The 26,974-nt window shown below is 36.9% G+C and overlaps 3 protein-coding genes across 9 annotated transcripts in view; 1 reads left to right on the top strand and 2 right to left on the bottom strand.

The window, feature by feature from the left end:
- The window catches only part of LOC138329340 (lipoxygenase homology domain-containing protein 1-like), a 56,372-nt gene extending 55,125 nt beyond the window's left edge, over positions 1 to 1,247 (bottom strand). Inside the window, 1 exon segment of the mRNA XM_069276257.1 lies at positions 1,042 to 1,247. The gene's annotated coding sequence lies outside the window, so the exon portion shown is untranslated.
- A 4,647-nt stretch (positions 1,248 to 5,894) lies between these two features.
- LOC138329336 (uncharacterized) lies at positions 5,895 to 17,889 on the top strand. 7 transcript variants are annotated; one of them, XR_011209446.1, is made up of 12 exons: positions 7,669 to 7,875; positions 8,664 to 8,825; positions 9,548 to 9,706; positions 10,529 to 10,657; positions 11,156 to 11,247; positions 11,569 to 11,680; positions 12,120 to 12,207; positions 15,580 to 15,680; positions 16,188 to 16,213; positions 16,246 to 16,271; positions 16,304 to 16,355; positions 16,399 to 17,231. XR_011209446.1 is itself a non-coding variant. In XM_069276251.1 (11 exons), exons 1-10 carry the CDS (start codon positions 7,873 to 7,875, stop codon positions 16,314 to 16,316), a joined length of 885 nt encoding a protein of 294 aa, XP_069132352.1. In that variant the 5' UTR covers positions 7,669 to 7,872; the 3' UTR covers positions 16,317 to 16,355; positions 16,399 to 17,231. The 7 variants fall into 7 exon arrangements, 6 of the variants coding, with proteins under 6 accessions (XP_069132349.1, XP_069132348.1, XP_069132352.1 ...); XM_069276251.1 differs by lacking the exon at positions 16,246 to 16,271; XM_069276253.1 differs by lacking the exons at positions 16,304 to 16,355; positions 16,399 to 17,231 and adding an exon at positions 16,356 to 16,374 and having other exon boundaries at positions 16,246 to 16,254.
- Positions 17,881 to 26,966, bottom strand: LOC138329335 (forkhead box protein M1-like). Its single transcript, XM_069276246.1, has 8 exons — positions 26,797 to 26,966; positions 24,949 to 26,332; positions 24,516 to 24,685; positions 23,643 to 23,810; positions 21,432 to 21,570; positions 20,973 to 21,095; positions 20,353 to 20,550; positions 17,881 to 19,840 (listed from the first exon to the last, which is right to left on the bottom strand). The coding sequence occupies exons 2-8, from the start codon at positions 26,303 to 26,305 to the stop codon at positions 18,951 to 18,953; spliced, it is 3,045 nt and encodes a 1,014-aa protein (XP_069132347.1). The 5' UTR covers positions 26,306 to 26,332; positions 26,797 to 26,966; the 3' UTR covers positions 17,881 to 18,950.
- Between the last annotated feature and the right edge of the window lie 8 nt (positions 26,967 to 26,974).

Below are 26,974 nucleotides of genomic sequence, written 5' to 3'. Positions count from 1 at the left end.
CTCCAACAATGACAACTGATAAAATACTATCATGGATACACACTAACATAGGTATTATATACCCTTCATTTCAATGTAATTATTCTTTTTTCTTGTTAAACAGGATGGTCAATTTTCTGTTTGAGCAAGTTTTGCTGAAACCAAATGCCCTCATTTATTATTTGTGCCTGTAAGTGTAACCATAGATATTTTTTTATCATTAAGTGAATATTCCTGATACATTGTATATTGATAGTAACTTTTCTAACATGGTCAAAACGATCCTTTATAAATCTGATTACCATAATTTCTAAATAACAACTACAAATCTAGTCCTTTCCATTAAAGCATTCACTTTAAAAACATTAAGAAACAAAAGACTACTGTACATGGTATGTGGGGTGTTATTGTTAATTTATTGGCCGTCAGCAATATTTGGCATTGAGCCTGTAATATTCTAAATATGTGGTTTAATCTCAGTCCAACCATGTGCATATAAAAATGTGAAGAAAAAAAAGATTCATGTATTAAGCCTAAACTCCCTAGCTGCTTGGTATGTCGCGTGTCATTGTAGCAATTACACTAAAATTGCACTATGGAAAATGAAGATTCATAATTGTTGATATGGCTTTTAATTTTTGTGAAGGAGAATTTTACATTGACAAATAACACATTATCTTACTTAGGAATAAAATCCATTTCTTCCAAAGTGATAACCTTGTGTACTAAATTATTTTTAGTAATTCAAGTCTTTATATGTATAACTCATACATGAATGCATTTATATTATAGTTGTCACTTAAACAGTCAGTTTATAGATATACTTTATATTTTGATAACTGAGCATGATAACCCTGCAACCTCAGATACCAACAGAACTAAAGTATACATCTAGATCTACATGTTCATTACTCATAATTACACTGTATAGATATTTATTATGTGCATAAATACTGATAGTAACATACGGCTGTAAATATACTTTGTAAACAAACAACCGGTCGTTGTGGTAAACTGTCGTAGACCCAATCTTATATAGACAGAAACCGACGAATTACCTACCTTTAGAGTTGATTAGTAATTCCGATATATAACACACTACGGGCACCTGTTCTGTGTTTGGTACTGCCTTTTAGCTAAATAAATCCTACACGATATATAGTTGGTATCCTTAGTTCTGTTGTTGGTTAAATGGATACGGGTCTGCCATTTTGTACGGGTATTTCTGGGTACCTGAACATGTAGTTTCATGTAAACACGTGGGAGCGAGTCCCATTGGGGCTAATGCTAGTAGGATTGTATGCCATTGTTTACAAGCGTTGCCTAAGTTTCACAGCACATGCGCAGTAGGATCAATCCATTTCGCGCCACAGTATGCCTGAGGAAGACCTGGCCAAATGTCGATAGAGCAAAAATATATCAATTGAAAAAATGATGGTTTAATTGTTGTTTTGATGAAAAACTCGATCAAATGATTCGTGAAAGGTTACTGTATCTGTGGATACCTACAGTGGTATAGGAAATCCTTGACTATAAATCCTTAGTACAAGTGAAATCCTTGGGCTAACGTTAGTGTACATATTTTTTTTTCTAAATGAACAAACAACAAAAGGTTGGCCTGGAATATTGTAGATTGGTCTATATAGTTAGAAATTCATGACAGTGTTATAATATAGGACATACTTTAGTTTAAAGTGAATAGTCGGGCAAAGAAAACCAGTCTAAATGCGTTCATTGGCCTTCCAAATGTTCTCACATATTAATACGCAATTCTGATTACGTATTCCCAGTTCTGACCATTAAAGGCCCCACAAACCTTTCCGGAGGAAAACATATTAATATATCAACTACCGCGCGTATTTAGGACGAACGGCGGGGACATAAAACGACCCGCGTTAATGAAAATTAACAATTTATTTATTTTAATCAATTGTTTTCCAGATGTGATGCACGTGTAAGTATTAACGGTAAGTTAATTAACTTAAAGACTATACACAAATATCGATCTCGATTTACTTTTCCCATTTTTAAAATTAAAAGCCGTTTCGAAAGTAGTGGGCCTTTTTATTTTAAGGTAGCTCCATACTTTTCGGAAAACCCATGTCATTTTTTTTTCTAACAGTGTCTTATTTTTCTGCATTTTTCATGTAGATTTCCAATCTGTAAAAGATCAATGGGTGTTCTCGAACTACTTTTTGAGATATTAGAGCTTTGAAATATACCATCCATGGCAAATTTGCTGACCGAGAATAGAAAAATTCACAAATTATGTTTTTCTGTAATATAGGGTGAATGTATCCCCTCCGATCCTGTTGCTTTTTGTCCTAAATTTCTTACGATAGAACAATTATACAGAAACGATTTTATTTTTACAATGCTAACTAATTTTTGTTATTTCCCAACCGTTTTCTATACGTAATTACCATGGGTTTTTGCCATATTTTCGCCCGTAAAAAATCAATGAATAGGCCAAATAGGAATGAAAACCCATGTCAAATTTCACTGTATTTGTATTGATCTGCCCAAGGATAATATGTTTTTCAAAAATATCATATAAAAACGCGGGGCCTCCGATCAAAATTCACAAGTTTGTAAGCTTGAAGTTTGTAACTCGCAACCCTACCCCCATATCCATCTGAGTAGCTAAGATCGGTTAAGTTTGACTATTTTTATGAAAATCATGCCGAGTTAAAAAAACTTTTCACATCAAGTTCATACGTTTTTGTGATATTATATCTTTTTATGTCTGATTTGTTTTTCATGATTTTCTCCAAATTGTGTGTTTAAAGGAAATCCGTATGCGATTTTTATTGCCGGTTCCCGTCTTATGATTTATAGCGACGAACGGCACTTCCGTTGGTGTTTAAAAATCCATTCCCATTTACGACAGGGACCGCAAAAACCTCAGAGAATAGCATATAATTTTCACTTCACTGCTTTCATTTTTTTGATTTATTTAAATGATTTTAAACATTCAATATTATATGTAGACAATTTTCACCTATTGAAAAAAATATCCAAGTGTGATTGTCGTGGCGGTATCGGAAAAAACATTCTGGAATTCAAAACTAGACTGGTTCCCGCCTCAGTTTACCTCCCTGCGTACGCTTTCAAATGAGGGAACGGTAGCTGAGTAGCTCATCTGAATGAGAATTCCTAACTCCAGAGTAGTGCGCATCCATATTTCTGCGCATGCTATGTCATCATGGAGACGGCACTTCCGTTAAGAGGAAGAATAAACGTCATTAACCGTCGTCCTATAGAACACTTTAATCTCTGTTTAAGCACGAAATAGCTTCAAAACTTAAGACCTTATTTACTTATTTGTTTATATATCGTTCAAATAAATTATTTATTCTTTACGTGACGATCCGTCGCTTCGTGCGTAAAGGGGTTTCCCACGTCTAAAAAGACGTGAATGCCGTGAACAGGATATGTCAGATTGACCAATGGTTCTAATTCATCTTATTAAGAAATTATACTGGATACATTCACACCATTTTTACCGTCTGCTCTCAACATGAGTTATGTCCCCTGATTGACCAAATTTGCACAATAAAATGCATATTGTGCATTCATTCTGCAAAAAAAGCCTTTCATTTTTTAACTATGAATATTTTATGCGTACAAAGACACACTGGTGCCACAATTTCCCCTTCTCTACGTCATATATATTTTCTACGTCCGTTTTAATTTGCTGTAATTGCACAAGATACTTTGTAGACTTGCTAAAGTTCTAAGGTTTAGGACATTTGTTGCGTTTAATAGTGAATTATATCATTTGTATTGATTTTAGCCGGTAAATAAACTGTTTCATATGCTAATACATTTAATATCTTATTTTTAAGAATCAACCCCGTTAATTTAAATTCCGATCATCTAAATATGCTACAATGCTGACGAATGGTATTTTACACTGTCATACAAAAACAGGCACAGCCGAATCAGTATTTTTTCTTCACTGGAGTTACAAAAGTTACTTTACACTATTACCATCATTAAAAAGATTGAGCTTTTTATTTTACTATAAGATAAAAATATTAAAAATAATTCATCGCTTCCGAAAAAATTCCATGACACTAGTCTATGACCTATATAGAATGAAGTACTGATTGGACATGCATCAAAAGCAAGTTAGATTATTTTATATGTACTATTGTGTTTTTAAAATTAGACACATATACTTATGATGAGTATTGTTTATGCTCTATCGGCAATGGAACATCTTTTATATCAAAACTGTAATTGCGGAATAAATATACATATATATACATGTACATTCTCTGGGATTCTACTTGTCTTGGCTATTTTAATTCCATGCATGGTCATTGTAGTTTGTTTTGTGTCTGTTGTTAACCCAGTGCAATCCCAACGGGAATGTATGTGGCATCGGTACGTGTAGTGCTGCCCTTGACCAGCAAGAGCTTCGATACAAGCATTCGGGTAAACCAATATTTCCATCAATATTTTCACATAATTGCATACATTTCGAACCAATACCCTCATGAACAATGACAGTATATTTAAGACGAAAGGGAACACTATCATAGAAGACATTTAGATAAGTTAATTTCCCAAATTGTCCCTTTAATAGCCCCAAATGATAATAATTGATGTTACAGGAAATCCTTTCCATGCCTGTCAAGGGTTAAATACTGGGACACTGAAGATCTCTGCTGTGTATAGACTTTAAAAGCATTCTTATCCGCAAATCACCATAAATCATGTATAAAATACATAAGTAAAATTCATTATAACTAATGTTCATTAAAAAGCCCCGACTTATCACAGGCCTGTACGTAGAGACCTTCTGTGAAGATTACAGAGACAGCTACACCCAACTTCAAAGCCACACAGTCAACAACAACGTACTGTTATTCAACACCAAACGACCAAACTACCTGCTCATCCTTTGTCGCATACACAGAACCTTTAACGACAGTGACAGTAACCCCTGGACTTACGATGATGCATTATTTTTTAATGCAAAGAGCACATTGTATTTCAAATAAAGACTGCATTTTACAAATACATGCAATTGTGCGTGCATATATCTATAATCAGTTATAAAGGTTTGGAGAAGATTTACTGACATCGAAAGACAGCTGATAACATACACTGGTTACCTGTCACGTATTGTAGAAATTACGTTCGGAAAATCGATATGAATCGTTTGATCTGTACAAATTATAAAGTCAATAATGTGTCCATAGACATGAAAGAGAATGGGCACAATTTGCAAGTCACGAAGCTAGTAATCTCGGTTTACACGCAATAACTTCTTTTGCATATTGTCGAATAATTAATTATAATAAGGGATGCACGAGGAAGACGTTTACTATAGCAAACTGGAGAATAAAAAGCGGAAACTGAATTTGAATAAGGTTGCGATAAAATTTTGCTTTAGATTTGAACAGGTTTGAATTAGGTCGGTGGGGCTTCTGGTTTTTTGCACACTTCTTCAACCTAATATAGATCTAATCCATAAACGAGCATGAGTCGTAAACCAAATGCATTTATTTACAGAATTTATTATTTATTTACAGGTTTATCATTTACACCTGCCCACGTCTTTGTTGTCAGGTGCATATTTTTGACCCCTAAAAGACTTTAGAATAAAACGATATTTGCATTTTTCTATGCTTCTCATTTCATTACACCCTATTCAAATAATTTTCTGTCTAACAGTTATCAATTTTCTCCTTAATTTATTGGCAATTCAAATATTACTTCCAATTAGTCCCTTGCAGGTGAAACTGGGTTAACTGCAGTGTAAGTCTCCGTCTATATCTGGACTATATCTGTCTGCTGTCAAGATTAGGTGCAAGTGAAATGCATATACTGAAACGTCACGGAACACAAGGAGAGACAACTCTCGGTGATAAGCCTGTACTCCTAACACACATGGCTACATATGTAGGTCAAATTACAGCTATGCACTTGATCCTCTTACAGAAGCTTTAGGGTACCATAAGACATTATAAACACACACACCGTACGTGTTCATGTGTGCTAGACATGTAACAAGAAGTTTGACACATGTAAAGAACTATATACGTGAACCTGTAACAGCCATCGAATATGGTAAGAATTACAACCGCTGATTTGTTTACATTTTGTCTGGCACATGAACATGTAGGTGTGCAAGTTGCACTTTAACTATAATCTTAAGGTCTTGCCACTTTCACCTGATTTTAACATAATCTTAAGGTCTTGCCACTTTCACCTGATTTTAACACCCGAATTAAGATAATACAACTGTTATTTCCGGTATGTCAGGTGTAGTCAGAGTTTCCTCTTACCCTGACACCATTCTTTGACAATATAGCTCTTGGCCAAGTTTCTTCTGGCCCTGTACTGGCATGCAGTTATCAACAACGGATACTGAGCTTTTTCTAACCTTGACACCAGAATAAGGCATTTTGTTTATAAGAATTGTAGATAGATGTAGTCCGAGTATCCTCTGACCCAGGAACCATATTTAGACATTATCATGACAGACAAATCTCTGATGTAGGTCATATTTCCTTTGATCAGATATATATAGCTCAGGTGTTAGCTGAATATTATTGTTAAAGTTAATTCTTTATCTATTTTTTTCACAAACATAAATAGTAACAACATTGTAGCTTATTGGTATGGAAAAGATTGAAATGACTAGTTTTGAATTAATTTGCAAGTTCATACCCTATTTGAGAAGTGCATTCGGTAGGTGATCAATGTCTGTTTGTTAAATATCAAAACTGAGCCACACCTGTCCATTGATCTTAGTTGGCCCAAATATCGTGAAAAAAAAGTTTTTGAAAAAAGATCTTACCGGATAGATATATGGTACAAATTTAAGTTAAATTTTGTTTCTCTCATTTTAACAGCTTGTCACTGACAATGGTAAAAAGGAGAAGACACCAACAGCGATGGGGCCAATGCGACCACTTCAGGAGCCTACAGCGAAGGTAGTGTTACAGGCACAAGGGAGGAGGAAGGGTGAGGAGTTTGGACTGTCAGAAGCTGTAACCATCAATTATACTTATCCTGTAAGTATTCAACAGGGATAGGAAAGGAGAAATGGGAGGGAAGGTGGGCAAGGGGGAGGAAAGGAGGGAAAAGGATTGTCGAATAATTAATTATAATAAGGGATGCACGAGGAAGACGTTTACTATAGCAAACTGGAGAATAAAAAGCGGAAACTGAATTTGAATAAGGTTGCGATAAAATTTTGCTTTAAATTTGAACAGGTTTGAATTAGGTCGGTGGGGCTTCTGGTTTTTTGCACACTTCTTCAACCTAATATAGATCTAATCCACAAACGAGCATGAGTCGTAAACCAAATGCATTTATTTACAGAATTTATGATTTATTTACAGGTTTATCATTTACACCTGCCCACGTCTTTGTTGTCAGGTGCATATTTTTGACCCCTAAAAGACTTTAGAATAAAACGATATTTGCATTTTTCTATGCTTCTCATTTCATTACACCCTATTCAAATAATTTTCTTTCTAGTAGTTATCAATTTTCTCCTTAATTTATTGGCAATTCAAATATTACTTCCAATTAGTCCCTTGCAGGTGAATCTGGGTTAACTGCAGTGTTAGTCTCCGTCTATATCTTTCTATCTGTCTGCTGTCAAGATTAGGTGCAAGTGAAATGCATGCTGAATGTCACGGAACACAAGGAGAGACAACTCTCGGTGATAAGCCTGTACTCCTAACACACATGGCTACATATGTAGGTCAAATTACAGCTATGCACCTGATCCTCTTACAGAAGCTTTAGGGTACCATAAGGCATTATAAACACACACACCGTACGTGTTCATATGTGCTAGACATGTTACAAGAAGTTTGACACATGTAAAGAACTGTATACGTGAACCTGTAACAGCCATCGAATATGGTAAGAATTACAACCGCTGATTTGTTTACATTTTGTCTGGCACATGAACATGTAGGTGTGCAAGTTGCACTTTAACTATAATCTTAAGGTCTTGCCACTTTCACCTGATTTTAACATAATCTTAAGGTCTTGCCACTTTCACCTGATTTTAACACCCGAATTAAGATAATACAACTGTTATTTCCGGTATGTCAGGTGTAGTCAGAGTTTCCTCTTACCCTGACACCATTCTTTGACAATATAGCTCTTGGCCAAGTTTCTTCTGGCCCTGTACTGGCATGCAGTTATCAACAACGGATACTGAGCTTCTTCTAACCTTGACACCAGAATAAGGCATTTTGTTTATAAGAATTGTAGATAGATGTAGTCCGAGTATCCTCTGACCCTGGAACCATATTTAGACATTATCATGACAGACAAATCTCTGATGTAGGTCAAATTTCCTTTGATCAGATATATATAGCTCAGGTGTTAGCTGAATATTATTGTTAAAGTTAATTCTTTATCTATTTTTTTCACAAACATAAATAGTAACAACATTGTAGCTTATTGGTATGGAAAAGATTGAAATGACTAGTTTTGAATTAATTTGCAAGTTCATACCCTATTTGAGAAGTGCATTCGGTAGGTGATCAATGTCTGTTTGTTAAATATCAAAACTGAGCCACACCTATCCATTGATCTTAGTTGGCCCAAATATCGTGAAAAAAAAGTTTTTGAAAAAAGATCTTACCGGATAGATATATGGTACAAATTTAAGTTAAATTTTGTTTCTCTCATTTTAACAGCTTGTCACTGACAATGGTAAAAAGGAGAAGACACCAACAGCGATGGGGCCAATGCGACCACTTCAGGAGCCTACAGCGAAGGTAGTGTTACAGGCACAAGGGAGGAGGAAGGGTGAGGAGTTTGGATTGTCAGAAGCTGTAACCATCAATTATACTTATCCTGTAAGTATTCAACAGGGATAGGAAAGGAGAAATGGGAGGGAAGGTGGGCAAGGGGGAGGAAAGGAGGGAAAGGGGGGAGAGAGAGGAGAAAGGGGTAGGAGTTTGGACAGTCAGAGGCAGTGACCATCAATTATACTTATCCTGTAAGACTGTAAGTATATACCAGGTATTGGGGAGGGGATCAAGGGGAAGGGGGGGGGAGAGAGGAGAGGGGGCAAGAGGAAGGGAAGGAGGGAAGAGAGGAGAGGGGGCAAGAGGAAGGGAAGAAGGGAATAGAGGAGAGGGGGGACAAAAGGAAGGGAAGGAAGGAGGAGGGGGACAAAAGAGGAAGGAAAGAAAGAGATGGGGGAAGAGGAGCGGGATAAGATAGAAGGTAATTTAGAGAAAGTGAGTTGATGAATAGAATGGCGAGAAGGTAGCAGGGATGATGAAGGAGAGGGATCACATTATAGGATTTATAAACTATTAGTGTAGTATGTATGTATAAGGTATGTAACATCATAAAAAAGGATGGCCATTATTAGGATAAATGTGAATCTCTACATAAAATGTTTATTTTATTCCTCGACTGTAATATTACTATTACAATTATTGCAAGCAATACATGTACCATATCAACATCAAAAATAGCAAAACCCACCAAACTTGTACCAATAACAAATATATTAACATAAAAAAATCATGTAATATTTCATTGATATTTGCCTGATTTACCTCTGCAGATGAAAATCCTTGTACCAGAACATGTTGGTAATGGCACCTGTCGCTGGATCTTCCCCATCACATTTGGAGGTGGTTTGGTGGGCGGGGACAAGGTTTCCATGGAGATAGACATAGAAGATGGCTGTTGTGGTTTGCTAACAAGCCAAGAGGCCACAAAGGTGACTGAGTACAAACAATTTTAAGATATATATCAGAATTTTATTGAAAAACTATAAAAACATACATGGAAATGAATTAGATAGAGGAGTTTTGATTAAAGCAGTATTATTTTCCCAGAAAAAAAGAAAGATAATATAATTCAATAACAAAGAACATTACAATCACTTCACTGGATTTTCACAAACGAGTCATGTGTTCTTTTACTGTTTTGAAATAAAAGTTGCTATACAAGGTATCTGATACATGTACTTTTTAAATATTGAACTGCATTCAGTTGGCAATTATGGAAGTATAAATGCCAACTGGACAGAGGAAAATTAAATGAAGTGCTAGGGTTCCAGGTTGAATTTGCTGCTGTCCAGTTGGCATTCACACTCACAGAGTTGCCAACAGAATGCAGTTCAATGCTTATATTTACATTTGATGTTAATTTTATGATAAAAAGGTAAGAGATTTTGCATCAATAATGAATACAGAGTCTATTATTGTCAAAGACAGAACAGCCATTTGAACAACCATCTTACGTGATCGCTGGCATGACAATTGTGAAGTCATAATGACAATGATATCAAAAAAAGCAGATGGCAGTTCATGGACTGATGAATGCCAACTGTGTTTGGTAACATCACATAGTGGGGATGCATTGAAAATGTAAATAATTGTTGATATTTTTACCTGTATATGATGTTTGCTGTTGATATACTTACCTGTATATGATATTTTTTGTTGATATACTTACCTGTATTTGATATTTGCTGTTGATATACTTACTTGTATATGATATTTGCTGTGGTATAAATGAGGTTGTATTTATCCTCTAGGTGTACCATTGTGAAGATGACAGACAGACGAGTCAGTCGTTTGTGTATACTGTAGGGAATGAAGCTCTACTCTGTGTGTTACCTGACTATATTGTCTGTTACAAGGACGCAGCATATACTCAAACACAGGTAGGTGGTACTGATACTCAGGTTTGTCTTTGATTATTCGAGAAAGGGCCGTGGCTTCAAAGTCCTTCCAACTCTGCCATGGTGGTCTAGTGGTTCAGGTTTCTGATATTTTACTACATGTACTTGCCCTTCACCTTTAGGTACTGGTGACTGGATGATTAAGGAGTCTTATATTTTACCACTAACCCTCCACCTCTGGGTAATGATGGCCAAGTGGTTAATGTGTCTGACATTCTACTACTAGCCCTCCATGTCTGAGTTGCTAGTTTTGTATGGTAGTCAATAGGTATCATTTACAGGTTATGCTTTTTTTCTGGGTACTTTGACTTTCCTCCAATGAGGCTGATTATCTTTAAAACCTGCCTGATGATTGGAATATTTCGTAAGAACTTTGGTAATGTCATGATGATTATTTTTGGGGAATATCTATAAATATTCCGATCATGTTGTTATTGTCTGTTCAAGTTAATATGTGAAGTTGTGGGATGTCTATTTCAGGAGATTAATCTGTGTAGATCTGGAAATGTTGTTTACCTAGACTGGTTGACAGCTGGTAGAGTAGCACGGAATGAGGAGTGGGAGTTTAACAGGTAACTAGTACTGTCACAATTGATTTAAAAAAATATTATAGTCACTGTTACAGTAGACTTGTGACATCATTATGTGACGTCAAACATAACATCATTTAGTACATTTTGTGCAGTGAAATATTATCCGAGGCTTGCAAATTTTGTGATCATGAGAGTAGGTTGCTAATTTGAAACCCACATTTGGCAGTTGTTGGTGGTTTTTCTCCAGAAACTCCAGTTTTTCCCCCACCTCCTTAACATGGCATGTCCTAAAAGGACCAGTCATTAATAAGACAAACAAAATACTGTAGCTCCTGATACACCTGTCATTGTTGATTACAGGTATCTCAATAAGACACAGATAAAAGTGGACGGGGAGTTGATATTTAAGGACCAAGTCCTCATGCAGGACTCGCCCTACCTGACCATACATCAGTCAATGAAGAATTATAAAGTAAGTCTCATTGCTATATAGCACCTGTTTTATATCAGAAATGTGTAGGGGTTTTTTGTGGAAAATATTTCAAATGGCATTCGTGCCAAGTTGTTTATTGACAACTGAAAAATGACTGAAAATCTTATCTGAATATTTCTTGAGTTAAACTATTGCACTAAATTACCTAGTGTCATTGCTCAAATAAACTTTTTATACGCTACGTAATACAACAGTGGACATTACCTTGATGCACCACAAACCTGTATATAAAGACCACCCAAGGGACAAGAACAAAAATGGTCTTAATAGCCAAGTGGTCTTTATACACAGGTCAAATTGTGTACAAATTGTCGGCCATTTGCGAAAACAAAACAGTGGCCTTATTAAGCAGGTGGTCTTTATAAAGAGATTGTAGATGTTTCAGTTTACACAGGTTTTTATTTCTGTATGATTACAGGTTCTTGGTACCTGTGTTATATTGGGCAGCAAACTCAAGGATATATGTGCAGATCTCCAGACATCTCTTTGTCCTAAGAAGAAGTTTGGTAAGAATGCCATCCTCATACTGAATACAAAAATGCTCTCTTCAACTTAGAAAATTAGACAAGTTCAACAGGATGATACTGTCAATGCATTCAGGCATATATTTCACTGAATAGTCTGTATTTTGTTTATAATTTTAGTGACCAAGGACATTTTACCTGCTGTGTAGACTAATATACACTGCATTGCTTCAGATATTCAACATCTCTGGGTCGTGAGTTTGAAACCCATGTAGGGCACTTGCCAGGTACCGACCATAGGCTGGTGTTGTTTCTCCTGGTACTCTGAATCTACCTGCAACTACTGTACCCTTGGTAGTGAAGTTACTGGTCCCGGTATATTCAGTCCAATACTCTACCTACAACTTCTGTACCCTTGGCTAGTGAAGTTACTGGTCCCGGTATATTCAGTCCGATACTCTACCTGCAACTACTGTACCCTTGGCTAGCAAAGTTACTGGTCCCGGTATATTCAGTCCGATACTCTACCTGCAACTACTGTACCCTTGGCTAGTGAAACTACTGGTCCCGGTATATTCAGTCCAATACTCTACCTGCAACTACTGTACCCTTGGCTAGCAAAGTTACTGGTCCCGGTATATTCAGTCTGATACTCTACCTACAACTACTGTACCCTTGGCTAGCAAAGTTACTGGTCCCGGTATATTCAGTCCAATACTCTACCTGCAACTACTGTACCCTTGGCTAGCAAAGTTACTGGTCCCGGTATATTCAGTCCAATACTCTACCTGCAACTACTGTACCCTTGGCTAGCGAAGTTACTGGTCCCGTATATTCAGTCAGATACTCTACTACAACTACTGTACCCTTGGCTAGCAAAGTTACTGGTCCCGGTATTTCAGTACTCTATTGCAACTACTGTGAAGTTACTGGTCCCGGTATATTCAGTCCTATACTCTACCTGCAACTTCTGTACCCTTGGCTAGCAAAGTTACTGGTCCCGGTATATTCAGTCCAATACTCTACCTGCAACTACTGTACCCTTGGCTAGCAAAGTTACTGGTCCCGTATATTCAGTCCATACTCTCTACCTGCAACTACTGTACCCTTGGCTAGTGAAGTTACTGGTCCCGGTATATTCAGTCCATACTCTACCTGCAACTACTGTACCCTTGGCTAGTGAAGTTACTGGTCCCGTATATTCAGTCCAATACTCTACCTACAACTACTGTACCCTTGGCTAGTGAAGTTACTGGTCCCGGTATATTCAGTCCGATACTCTACCTACAACTACTGTACCTTGGCTAGGAAGTTACTGGTCCCGGTATATTCAGTCCGATACTCTACTACAACTACTGTACCCTTGGCTAGTGAAGTTACTGGTCCCGGTATATTCAGTCCAATACTCTACCTACAACTACTGTACCCTTGGCTAGTGAAGTTACTGGTCCCGGTATATTCAGTCCAATACTCTACCTACAACTACTGTACCCTTGGCTAGTGAAGTTACTGGTCCCGGTATATTCAGTCCGATACTATACCTACAACTACTGTACCCTTGGCTAGTGAAGTTACTGGTCCCGGTATATTCAGTCCGATACTCTACCTACAACTTCTGTATCCTTGGCTAGCGAAGTTACTGGTCCCGGTATATTCAGTCCTATACTCTACCTACAACTACTGTACCCTTGGCTAGCTAAGTTACTGGTCCGGTTATTTTCAGTCCTATACTCTACCTACAACTACTGTACCCTTGGCTAGTGAAGTTACTGGTCCCGGTATATTCAGTCCTATACTCTACCTACAACTACTGTACCCTTGGCTAGCTAAGTTACTGGTCCGGTTATTTTCAGTCCTATACTCTACCTACAACTACTGTACCCTTGGCTAGTGAAGTTACTGGTCCCGGTATATTCAGCCAATACTCTACCTACAACTTCTGTATCCTTGGCTAGCGAAGTTACTGGTCCCGGTATATTCAGTCCGATACTATACCTACAACTTCTGTATCCTTGGCTAGTGAAGTTACTGGTCCCGGTATATTCAGTCCAATACTCTACCTACAACTTCTGTACCCTTGGCTAGTGAAGTTACTGGTCCCGGTATATTCAGTCCAATACTCTACCTACAACTTCTGTACCCTTGGCTAGTGAAGTTACTGGTCCCGGTATATTCAGTCCGATACTCTACCTACAACTTCTGTACCCTTGGCTAGTGAAGTTACTGGTCCCGGTATATTCAGTCCAATACTCTACCTACAACTTCTGTACCCTTGGCTAGTGAAGTTACTGGTCCCGGTATATTCAGTCCGATACTATACCTACAACTTCTGTATCCTTGGCTAGTGAAGTTACTGGTCCCGGTATATTCAGTCCTATACTATACCTACAACTTCTGTACCCTTGGCTAGTGAAGTTACTGGTCCCGGTATATTCAGTCCGATACTATACCTACAACTACTGTACCCTTGGCTAGTGAAGTTACTGGTCCCGGTATATTCAGTCCGATACTCTACCTACAACTACTGTACCCTTGGCTAGCGAAGTTACTGGTCCCGGTATATTCAGTCCGATACTCTACCTACAACTTCTGTACCCTTGGCTAGTGAAGTTACTGGTCCCGGTATATTCAGTCCTATACTCTACCTACAACTTCTGTATCCTTGGCTAGTGAAGTTACTGGTCCCGGTATATTCAGTCCAATACTATACCTACAACTTCTGTATCCTTGGCTAGTGAAGTTACTGGTCCCGGTATATTCAGTCCTATACTATACCTACAACTTCTGTATCCTTGGCTAATGAAGTTACTGGTCCCGGTATATTCAGTCCATACTCTACCTACAACTTCTGTACCTTGGCTAGTGAAGTTACTGGTCCCGGTATATTCAGTCCTATACTCTACCTACAACTACTGTACCCTTGGCTAGTGAAGTTACTGGTCCCGGTATATTCAGTCCATACTATACCTACAACTACTGTACCCTTGGCTAGCTAAGTTACTGGTCCCGTTATATTCAGTCCTATACTCTACCTACAACTACTGTACCCTTGGCTAGCGAAGTTACTGGTCCCGGTATATTCAGTCCGATACTCTACCTACACTTCTGTACCCTTGGCTAGTGAAGTTACTGGTCCCGGTATATTCAGTCCTATACTCTACCTCAACAACTACTGTACCCTTGGCTAGCTAAGTTACTGGTCCGGTTATTTTCAGTCCTATACTCTACCTACAACTACTGTACCCTTGGCTAGTGAAGTTACTGGTCCCGGTATATTCAGTCCTATACTCTACCTACAACTACTGTACCCTTGGCTAGTGAAGTTACTGGTACTGTGATATCCAGTTTAGACAAGTTACTTTGTATGGTGAAATGAGGGTCTTTTGTATCTGATTCTGTTTTTTTATTTTGTAGGTGAGAAGTACAATACAGACACAGTATGTTGTATCAGTCCAATAAACAAACTAGGAATGTCTGGCATCTATATACGCTTTATGACAAGAACTACAACAGAAGTAAGCATACATTTTATACTAGATATACAATATTGCAGGAAGCCATGGACATGATTTGCAATAGGTAAACAGAAAATGATTTATTTGTAAGACACAAATGCCCCTGCCTCCATAAGAAATCTAAACAAGACATAACGAAAACACAAACACCATGTCCCCCACTTCTCCAGTAGTTGAATAGGTTTAATTAAAAATAAATCATGACATAAGATTAATCTGTAGATCATTGGATGGTTCAAGTGTATTAATATTAAGAAAATTTCACTAACCTTTCCCCATGGAAACAGTTAAGTCAACTTCTCAGCAGAAAATGATCCGCTGCAGTTATTGGGTCAATTGACAGTTATCTAGGATTTTCTTCTTGTTCTCCAAACTACAGGATTGCTTTCATCCAACTAGATAGATTAAAGCTTTGGTAAACATCATGTAATATTTGTAAGTGGGTGTGTGTTAAGTTGTGCTGGTCATATCCATATAAGTAAATCAAATTGACTTGTTTTTTTTCAGGCCTATGAAGTGATCAGTGACATAGTGTAAGTAAATCAAATTGACTTGTTTTTTTCAGGCCTATGAAGTGATCAGTGACATAGTGTAAGTAAATCAAATTGACTTGTTTTTTTCAGGCCTATGAAGTGATCAGTGACATAGTGAATCCCCTGTTACCAATACTCGGAGGTGATCAGTGACATAGTGAATCCCCTGTTACCAATACTCGGAGCAGATCCGTTTAACAACAAGTACTGATAAATCAGACCTGGGATACTGATGGACTATCTAGACAGATCTAAATGACTGTTATCCATCCACATTTGGTCGAGTACAGTAATGGAGTCGGTGACCAGGACGATGAACCATACATCTCGGAATCATCATGATCAGTTGGTGGTCATGGTTGATAGCAGATATCACAGTAGTTATTAACCAGATATAAGTGAATTTTCTCCTGGAACTCTGGCTTTTCTCCTGTACCAAACCTTGTCATGTCCATCTATAAAGACCATAGCAGAGGACAAACTCATCAACAGAATCTGAACTATGGATGACAAATAACAGCAGTGTTAACATATCTTGCCCAGAAAAAACAACATAAGTCAAACAAGAAATTGGGGTGTTCATACACAGAAATTAACCGACATACCATGTCAGATAGACTGGCCATCAGTCTCTAGAATATTGAAGAATCACTATAATATGTCAGCTTATAAGTTTTCAAACAAGGGGGAGATCATCTATTAGATGTTGAGAAAGCCTTATCAACAACTTAGGGTTTGGTGGCCAGTATACCATGTCAAACAATTGTATAACAATATAAGATATACATACTACGCATGATTCTCCTGTGATTTTCATGAAACAAATCCATTTGTTTTGTGCGTATTGTGGGTGAAAAATTATGTGAAAGTGATTGTGCTAGTTTCTCATTTTTTCACAATTCTCATATACCTGGTATGTTAAATGGAACATTTTATTTTTAATGTTATTTTTTATACAAATTTATTATGTATACTTTATGAAATGTATATGAATATATTAATTAAAAGTATAAATACACCTTTGCTTTCTTGTTTGAAGGCAGTTGAAATCAATGCTAAATAATTTGATAGAATTTTATTTTAAATGTTGACTAGGACTACTACTACTAATTTCAATCCCCCTTAAATGATTTCATATCATATCATCCAAAATTGAATTCTGTCCTTCATTTTATCTTTTATCAATTGTGCTACATTTAGACTAGTTCCTTTCCTTAGTTCTCTACTCTCCGCCAGGCTGCGCTCTACTCACTAGGGACCAGTAGCGGGTAACCATGGCGGTTTTCTGATTGGCCAATCTACATATCTAGTTTCACAGGCACCACCAACTTTAGACGTGGGAAACCCATTTACACACAAAGCAATGGATCGTAAATATTCTATTTGGATTTAATATAGATAAAAGTTTTAAGATTATGCTAACATTTCTAGAGCTTAGTGTGCATATGGGAAACACATTAATGACGTTATGTTTTCTTAACAGAGGTAATCATCGCCATGATGACATGCGCAGAAATGATGCACACTTTGGAGTAGAAATTCCTACCCAAGATGACTGGTCACTACCGATTCTCAGTGTTGCTTCCACAAGGGAGGTAACTCAGGCGGGAAGCTGTCTAGTCCTACATTCAGTTGGAAGTCCTGATACAAAAACAAGAATTTGTGTATATATGTAAAATAGTTTTTAATAAGTTAAGTCACAAGGCACATGTGACAGAATATCAACATACATAGAGTATGTTTATACACTAACAACATAAGTCTTTATACATAACACAGACGTTCTATACAATCCTTTAACATGACACTCAACAACATCTGTACAGTCTGCTAACAATAGGGTTTGATGGTACAAAGTGACAGTAACATTACAGGATATTAGGGTTGAAAATTGTCTATTTTTACTGTTAGATGATAAAGTTTGACTTAATAAGATAACAAATTTCCTATATTTACAAGGTTGTTAAAGAAAATAACTATATTTTACTTTTGCATTCTTTTATAATTTACTACCCAACAAACACTTGAAAGCAAAACATTCTGCTTCTATTTCAGGTTAACATGGCATTAAACTTTAACAAATACATTGCTAGTCGTACAGGGATGAAAACATAGCATCTACAGTAAAACTCTCTGACACACACAACATTTCAAACATGATTTCACTGCTTCAAAATTTGGTCTAAAGTCATGATATTTTTTAAATTACAAAATGGAGCTGATTTGCCAGCATCAGATTTGCCATAGGGTGACAAACAGAAATAGTCTGATTACAAGGTGGGCAAAATTCCTGGTAGTCTGAATTTTTCTGTTGTTCTAATGTCTTTTTGTACAGGTTAGGAATGAATTGATAGGGTAGATACTAAAAAGGGGATTTCTTTCTTTCTTCAGTTTTGCAAGACTAATTTAGGATTTGCACTGGGAATTCTTTAAAAAAATATATTTTTTTTTATGGTATTTATTTATATAAAATGAGATTCCTCTGAATGATTTAATTCCCATAGCTTATAATATAAAGTTTTGACTTTATCAGGTTAGGAGCTATAGAGAAAGTAGACAATAGAATGGTAGAAGAATTCAGACTAGTTTGGTGGACATCCCTGAATCTTCAACACATTTCTAAGGAGAACACTTGAATCAGAATATTCTGAATGAGGCAATGACCTGTTTGTAAGGTTTTTGCCCCAATCTACCATTCTCTATAATGGAGCATTTATCACTAAAGAGTATCCCTGAATCAGCTGCTTTCTAGCGGACTGTGGTCCTGTTCACCAACACTCCAGTTTAAATTTGAAATATCTACAGGCAGGCCATCTTCCATCATGTTAGTGTCAATTGGAAACTCCGCCAAAAACTTTGAAAGACTCTGGTTATGGTCCCCATCCCCAAACTCTGTTCCAGGATCACAGCGTAAAGGAGTTTGAGAAAAAGAGAAGTTAAAATCTAACACGGTTGAGTTGGGTGGAGTTCGGTTTTGCCCTAATGGTAACTTTTTTGCACATCGAATATCAGGTGATATCAAAAAGCCCTTGGACTCGGTATCAGAATCCTTCAAGCAGTCTAAGAAACTGGAGTCTAATAGGCCACTACTGCGGAGTGGAGTTAGTCCAATGATAGGGGAGGGCATCTGTGGAGAGGGAAAGCCACACGACTTGAGAGGAGTAGATGTAGATACGGTGCTGTTACCACTGGTAGATAACACATTTGTCAGTGGATCTTCCTGTTCAATAACATTGTCCAACTCCTCCTCAGAGCTGTCGACCATAAGCTCACGCTCCTTGGGAACAAGTTTCTGTTTCCTTCTTGCCTTACCCTTACGGGGTGGGGTTGTGCGCATGTAAAGTTTAGGCTTTGGAAGATTTGCTCTTAGTTTTGGCTTCTTTGCACATGTTTGTGATGTTAAGTTACCTTTCGAGTCTCGCAGTCGATTTGTATCACTCTCATCACTTGTGCTATTGTTCTGTGAATCTAACCAAGCTTGTCGTACAATACTGATCGACTGTTTTGGAGATTTAGATGGCAATGAAGTCTCCTTAGGGGCTATGTTGGAATAACGTTTCTTTTTTAGGCGAGTACATGATGGTTTCTCTTCTGTGCTAGGCACTAGCGGTGAGACTATTGGAGATTCTGTAAATGTAAACAATAATAATGTTTGTATTGCAAGAATGTAAAGAAAGAAACAAACAAAAAATTTACACAAAAGTTTCAGGATTCAAAAACTAACAATTTCCTTTCATTATTTTATAAGTCTGTCGATACATAATTAATTAAAATTTGACTTGTAATTCTGCTCTACGATATGCTCCAATACAAGATCTAACAACTTCCCATTTGGGGTCACCCCAGGCCTAGAATCAGAACAACTTGGGATGTACTGTTAACCTTTTAAACTTCTGAGAGAATCAATGACATGGAAGATTCCATAGGCGAGATGCTGATTGACCCCGAACGGGTAGTTGTTAAATCTTGTATCTTAGCGCAACATAGAAATTAGAATATCGTAGTGGAATGGAATTACAAGTCTAATTTCAATTAGATTGGTCGATACTTGAACATGCTGACTAAGATATCACAACTCAATTGTCAAAATCCTTTTTTTACTTATTTGTTTCTCTCCCTATGGATTATCATATACAAACCTGGATTGGAGCAAGGTGCCAGACCTTGCCCAGACTTGGCTAGCTGGATGATCATTGGCTGACCCTGATCTTGGATCTGAATACCCTGTTGGATTCCTGACTGCATGCCCTGGCCCACGTTCTGTATGGGGATGAGTGCGTAGGTCTGTAGAGGTGCCTGTGACACAGCCATTGGCCGTGGCAGGATTGGCTGGGGACCTGAAGACATCACAATGTAAACATTGTATCAACAAGATCAACTACATTTTGTACATACTTTGATTACTTTATACAAACATTAATCTGTATAATCTGAGACATCTGTTACATGAGACATATCGGTAATGACAAGAAAGTCACCTCCAAAATATTTTTGAGGTAAAGCTGAAGCTTGTTAACTGAAAAGATCCATTTAATTATAATTGTATTCGTATTCTAACAATTCCAATAAAACTTTCCACTTCATTCAAGTACTTGTAACTCAAACACAGTTAACTTAAAATGTTTAATCAGTAATGGTCCTGCTGAGTTCACATTGTTGCCCCATAACTACAGGAGTGATATTTGACCACTTGTAATTATCTACTTTGTCACATTCTGTAGACAATGAAATTCTATCCTATAAGTATGACAGTATGTACCTTTTTTGGACCTGTCTGTCACCGCTGGGTTAGGAGGTAGAGCCAGTTTTGGTCCATGTGATTGCTGTAAAAAGGTGGGAAGTGACAGTGGCAGCATGGTTCCTACTCCCAGAGGGCCTGCTCCTGTACACGTTAATTAGACAATTCCAATATAATAATGTTTTGATAAAACTGTGAAGAAAAAAAATTAGTTGAAACATTGAAAAGAACAAAATGAGCTCATCCTTAAGTAGTAAATAATACTAAATATAGAAAGATTTTGTCCATGAGCAGAATAAAGGATGACAACTACAGTCCCAGTATCTGTAGAGAATCACCAATCTTATATTATAACAATTGTTCTCTACACCTTCTCCTAATTAAGTGTTTTATACTAACTAACACACCATGTAGCACAGTCATTACTAAACAAATACCAAACATAGGTCAGTAGCTGGTATTAGGGAGCATGACCTATACCTTTTCTGAATCCATCTTTAGCTGGAACAGACTTGGACTTCTCTGGACAGTCTTCTCTTATTGTCCAATGGGAACCATGCTTTTTGGATTTCTCCCTCTCAAATATACTGTACAGGGAAAGATTGTGCCGTATGGAGTTCTAAAAAGGAAACATTTTCTTTTATATCACAAACGTTCAGTTGGATATAGGCCAATGTCCAAACACTGATTTTTTTTTATTTCTCCTTCTGATAAATCATATATGTTAGATTAACAAATTAACCAACAAGACTGCTTGAATGTAATATTAATATTAAAATCAACAAGGACATAGTTATTCAGATCCCCCGCCAATGGAGATATCAAAGCTGAAGAAAGTTTGATTGTGGAGGCTTATGTGTATGAAAAAAAAACAGGAAAAAGGAAGTTGAGCTAAAGAAAGATGGAGTATAATTCAAGTAGAGCGGGGCTGCAATTGTTGAATCAGGTATACAGCCTTGACATTTATATTAGACTATATACACAAAGATGGGTGGAGTTTTGCAAAGTAACATTTACCATTTACCATGATATTTTCAGCAATGTTTCCATGGTAACGGAAAAAGTGCAAAAAATGAAAACCTAAAAATAGCAAAAGGTACTACTAGACCATAAAAAGAATGTGTCTATGAAGTTTCGTGGAAATATCTCTGCTGGTTTTAGAGTTATGCTCCGGAAATGAACCTGCTACAAAAATTTGATATTTTCAGCAATGTTTCTATGGTAACAGAACAAAACACAAAAAGTGAAAACCTAAAAATAGCAAAAGGCACTACTAGACCATAAGAACAATGTGTCTATGAAGTTTCATGGAAATATCTCTGCTGGTTTTAGAGTTGTGCTCCGGAAACGATTCCTACACAAAAATCTGCCATTTTCAGCATTGTTTCCATGGTTACAGAAAAAAGTACAAAAAGTGAAAATCTTAAAATAGCAAAAGGCACTACTAGACCATAAGACTAATGTGCCTATGGAGTTCTGTGCATATATCTCAACCGGTTTTCCAGTTATGCTGCGGAAACGAACCTGGTACAAAAATATATTTTCAGCAATGTTTCCATGGTTACGGAAAGTGCAAAAAATGAAAAAAAAGCAAAAGGTACTACTAGACCATAAAAAAATGTGTCTAAATTTCGTGAAATTGGTTTGTGCTCGAAACTAAAATGATTTAGCATGTTTCATGGTACAGAACAAAGCAAAAAATGAAACTAAAATAGCAAAAGCACTACTAGACCATAAGAACAATGTGTCTATGAAGTTTCATGGAAATATCTCTGCTGTTTTAGTTGTGCTCCGGAAACGATTCCTACACAAAAATATGCCATTTTCAGCATTGTTTCCATGGTTACAGAAAAAAGTACAAAAAGTGAAAACCTTAAAATAGCAAAAGGCACTACTAGACCATGAGACTAATGTGCCTATGGAGTTCTGTGCATATATCTCAACCGGTTTTCCAGTTATGCTGCGAAAACGAACCTGGTACAAAAATATGATATTTTCAGCATTTTCCATGGTTACGGAAAAAGTGCAAAAAATGAAAACCTAAAAATAGAAAAGGGACTACTAGACCATAAGAACAATGTGTCTATGAAGTTTCATGGAAATATCTCTGCTGGTTTGAGAGTTGTGCTCCGGAAACGATTCTTACACAAAAGTCTGCCATTTTCAGCAATGTTTCCATGGTTACAGAAAAAAGTCCAAAAAGTGAAAACCTTAAAATAGCAAAAGGCACTACTAGACCATAAGACCAATGTGTCTATGAAGTTTCGTGGAAATATCTCTTCTGGTTTTAGAGTTATGCTCCGGAAACGAACCTGGTACAAAAATATGATATTTTCAGCAATGTTTCCATGGTTACGGAAAAAATGCAAAAAATGAAAACCTAAAAATAGCAAAAGGCACTACTAGACCATAAGACCAATGTGTGTATGAAGTTTCGTGGAAATATCTCTACTGGTTTTAGAGTTATGCTCCGGAAACCATTCGTACGGATGGACGGAACACATTTGTATTAATAATAACCTTATAGTCACTAACACAACTTATTTAAAAATTGCAAATACATAATTATATAACAAGTCCATTAAATTTTCTTCACTGCAACTATTTCAGGTTTTTATTTATTTCACAAACACTTTGAAATTAGAAAAATAACTGTAAATTTGAATTTGATAATTTTTTCATTATACACACCTTCCAGCCTGGTTTGGCGGTGTGTTTATAGTATGGGAAGGTATCCTCAATCCAACGACAAATCTCTCTTAGTGTCATACGCTTATCTTCTCTTGAGTTCAATGCCATCTGGATGAGGGTCATATACGAGAAAGGTGGTCTTTTCTGACGGCCACACTCCCTTGCAATCTGTTCAGGTAAGAAAACGAAAAGATGTAGGTAATATTATATTTCTCTTCAATGTCCCTTAGATATTTTTGTACAACTCCATATTCACTAAATATTTTTCTGTAGGAAAGATTTTTCCTGCTTTTCATTGTCATTTAATTCATGATCGAGAAACATCAGTTCTTATTCAATTTTGGATGTCATCTGACCCCAATTTGATTGAAATACAGATCCTTATAACCCCCGTTAAACAATAGAGGATCTGACAACCACCTATCTGGGGTAAAGTTCTGATGACCTTCATACCACCTGTAATTCAGATCAAATGCATTTTTTTCACCTGCCTATCTCAATTGAAATCAGTATGCAAATACATTTAACTTTGTTGTGCTCTTTGGGCGAGATGGCTACATGCACAAAAATAAGTCTGACAGCTTTTTCAAAGTAATCCATCCCCAGTCAAGATTCTGGCAGCAGCAATTTGATTAACCGTGTCCAAAGGTCACCAGAACGTGACCCCTTAATGGGATGTTGTCAGATCTTCTTATCCAACAAAGTGATAATAACTTAATAAGGATCTGTATTTTAATCAGATTGTATCTTACCCTGAAATTATATCCACTGAAGAGTAATTTCTAAATCTTGATTCAGTTGGTGTTAATCAAGACATTATTGGTGATGATAAAATTTTTATTATTCCTTTTACAACATATCAAACTTGCACACCTTTTCAACATCAGAGGTACTGAGACAGCGCCACTGTAAGGGGTTGGAGGCAACACCTTTGGGAGTCTCTACTGGAGTAGACACTACCATTGGGCTACCCTGTACCGGTTCATTGATACCTTGGATACCTTTCAGCCAATGCATATTAGTGAGGGAATTATTCAGGCAGTCTGAAAATAGATAATGTAAATACATTTTATATTATTCTTAACATGTAATTGACAACTTTTACTGCTGACATGATGATATGAAAATATTATCAAATTAAAAACATTAATTAGAGCCTCTCCCAATAAAGAACCATACTTGGGAGACTTTCCGAGGCAATTTTTCATCTGATATTTACATTATAGCTCATTGTGATGAAGGTATATGTGTCCACTACCTTTAAAATTCTTTACAATAAACAAGACATAAAAAAACCCATATATACCTGAAGAGTTACTCAGGTCTGGAGACTGTGGCTCTGTTTTAAACTGAAGAGGCGTAGTTGGTCGAGATGTGTCCTTGTCCATTTTCACTACAGTCTGTTGTTCCTTAATGTTGATGTGTATAACAACTTCCCCAGCCTGTGGATCTGGAGGCTCTGGGGGCTCCTGTTTTATGCCTTTGTCAGTGATGGTCATTTTTGTACTTGTCTTTGGTATTTGGCTTAAGTTAGGTAACACAATATTCATTGATTTGAGACATTTTGCAGCAGAGACCTTGCTTGATCCTATGGGATTATATGTAGAAGTCCGGACCTGCGACCCCTTCCCAATATTGTTTGAAGCACATGTAACTGGCGAGGCCCCTGTTGAAGTATTTATGGCGGACACAGGTAACGGTCGTTTGTGATCAACAGGAGTAGAACTGGATAGAGGTTTCCCTAAGTCATGCTGAAGTTGTGAGAGAACAGGCGAAATACCAGAAGGTGAATGAAAAAATGAAGTTCCTTTGAAGTTACAAGCCAACGAGGAAACTGGTGAGGTTATAGAGCAGTTAAAGGTATCATGATTTGACACAGGTGCTGCCATTGTTCTACTAGGCCCAGGGGAGATCAGAATAACTTGTTTGGCTGAACAGTTTGATCTTGGCGACGGTAAATCTGAAGTGGACGGACTGGTGAACCAACTACTGGATCCTCCAGCAGACTGGTACCCAGAGGACTCTGAAAGATCTGTGTTACTGGAAGGAGTATATGTTGACTTTGATAAATTGTAAGGACTATTCATCTCTTGAGTTTCATCAAAGTTATAAACTTTATGTTGACGTTGTGCGAAACTTTCTATTGTCATTGCAGATTCGGAATAACCTTCATCTAATGACTTAACAGCTGCTGAACATTCCTTTATGTCTGTATCATCATTGAAAACACTATGTGATGATGTTGTACTATCATAATTATCAAATCCTAAGTCAGAGAAATTTAGTTTAACATGTTCCTTCATTTCACTTCCAAAGTGCCCTTTGCATCGTGAAATTGTTTTGCTTTGAGGTTTCCATTGTATATTATCATGACCAAAATTATCCTGAGTGACTGTGGCATTTGTCCCAGACATTTTACTTTTGTTTTCCCTCAGAACAAAACGAGGTGCATTTGTAGATTTTAAAAGCATCTCTGCATTGGGTATCTGGGCTGTTGTTGTCTTTTGTGACTGCTGATTTACAATTACAATATAATTTGTTCCATCATCCTTCGACAATTTCTGAATTCTCTGTCCTATGGTGGTTTTTTGTCTCCCTCTATATGCATCCACACAAGGAGGCTGCGTCCCACTTCCTCCAAGAAAATCATGTTTTGTTTGCATTTGTATCTAAATCTGATACGACATCACCTGAAATACAACCGATTCATGATATGAAGCCAAGGATATTAACTCTATTATAATTAAGTAGTTGATATTTGAAAGAATTCTAAGGCAAGATAGTTCTGTTTAAATTTACAATACTGAAATAGACAATTGTTTAGACTACTTGTACGTATACTTTGAAACAAGTCGAGTGAGACAGACTTTAGCATGTACAGTTATAATATTTTTCTCTTATAACGTTAAAACATAACACGTTATGCTTTCTACAAAAGTGTCGAAACATTATATTCATCCACTTTTCCCATTTCGATTAAATACTCCAATGTTAAGCATCAGAACTAGGTTTGAAATATTGTCTCAGTCAAAATCAAATAACAGGTAGGTAGCTTCTTGAAACAGTATATGCCAGGATAGCAATTTCATGAGGTAATAAATTTAAGAAAACAAAACACTAAGGTCATTTTTGATAACCCGATATGTGAACTAACCTGTAGAAAATTCCGGCTTCACCTTTCGTTAATTCGGTACTTTCTTCGTTATTCAGCATAACTCAATGCAAATATTGCACAAGGTGTTTGTACAAATAGCACATACAATAACAAATGGCAAATGGATATGGCTTCATACACAATACAAGCATGCCCAAGCAGGCACGTCTACCATTTT

This window comes from Argopecten irradians, chromosome 8, assembly GCF_041381155.1.
Source record: "Argopecten irradians isolate NY chromosome 8, Ai_NY, whole genome shotgun sequence".
Classification (NCBI taxonomy): Eukaryota; Metazoa; Mollusca; class Bivalvia; order Pectinida; family Pectinidae; genus Argopecten; species Argopecten irradians.
Note: the sequence above shows the minus strand (reverse complement) of the source record. Positions and strands in the feature narration are given on the sequence as shown.

Coding starts and splice junctions, on each gene's coding strand:
- LOC138329335 (XM_069276246.1), bottom strand. CDS start 26,305: ATGCAAACAAAACATGATTTTCTTGGAGGAAGTGGGACGCAGCCTCCT. Junction 24,686..24,948: donor AGACCTGAGTAACTCTTCAG/GTATATATGGGT, acceptor ATCTATTTTCAG/ACTGCCTGAATAATTCCCTC. Junction 21,096..21,431: donor TAAAGATGGATTCAGAAAAG/GTATAGGTCATG, acceptor TAACGTGTACAG/GAGCAGGCCCTCTGGGAGTA.
- LOC138329336 (XM_069276248.1), top strand. Junction 11,681..12,119: donor AGTCAATGAAGAATTATAAA/GTAAGTCTCATT, acceptor GTATGATTACAG/GTTCTTGGTACCTGTGTTAT. Junction 15,681..16,187: donor TGACAAGAACTACAACAGAA/GTAAGCATACAT, acceptor GTTTTTTTTCAG/GCCTATGAAGTGATCAGTGA.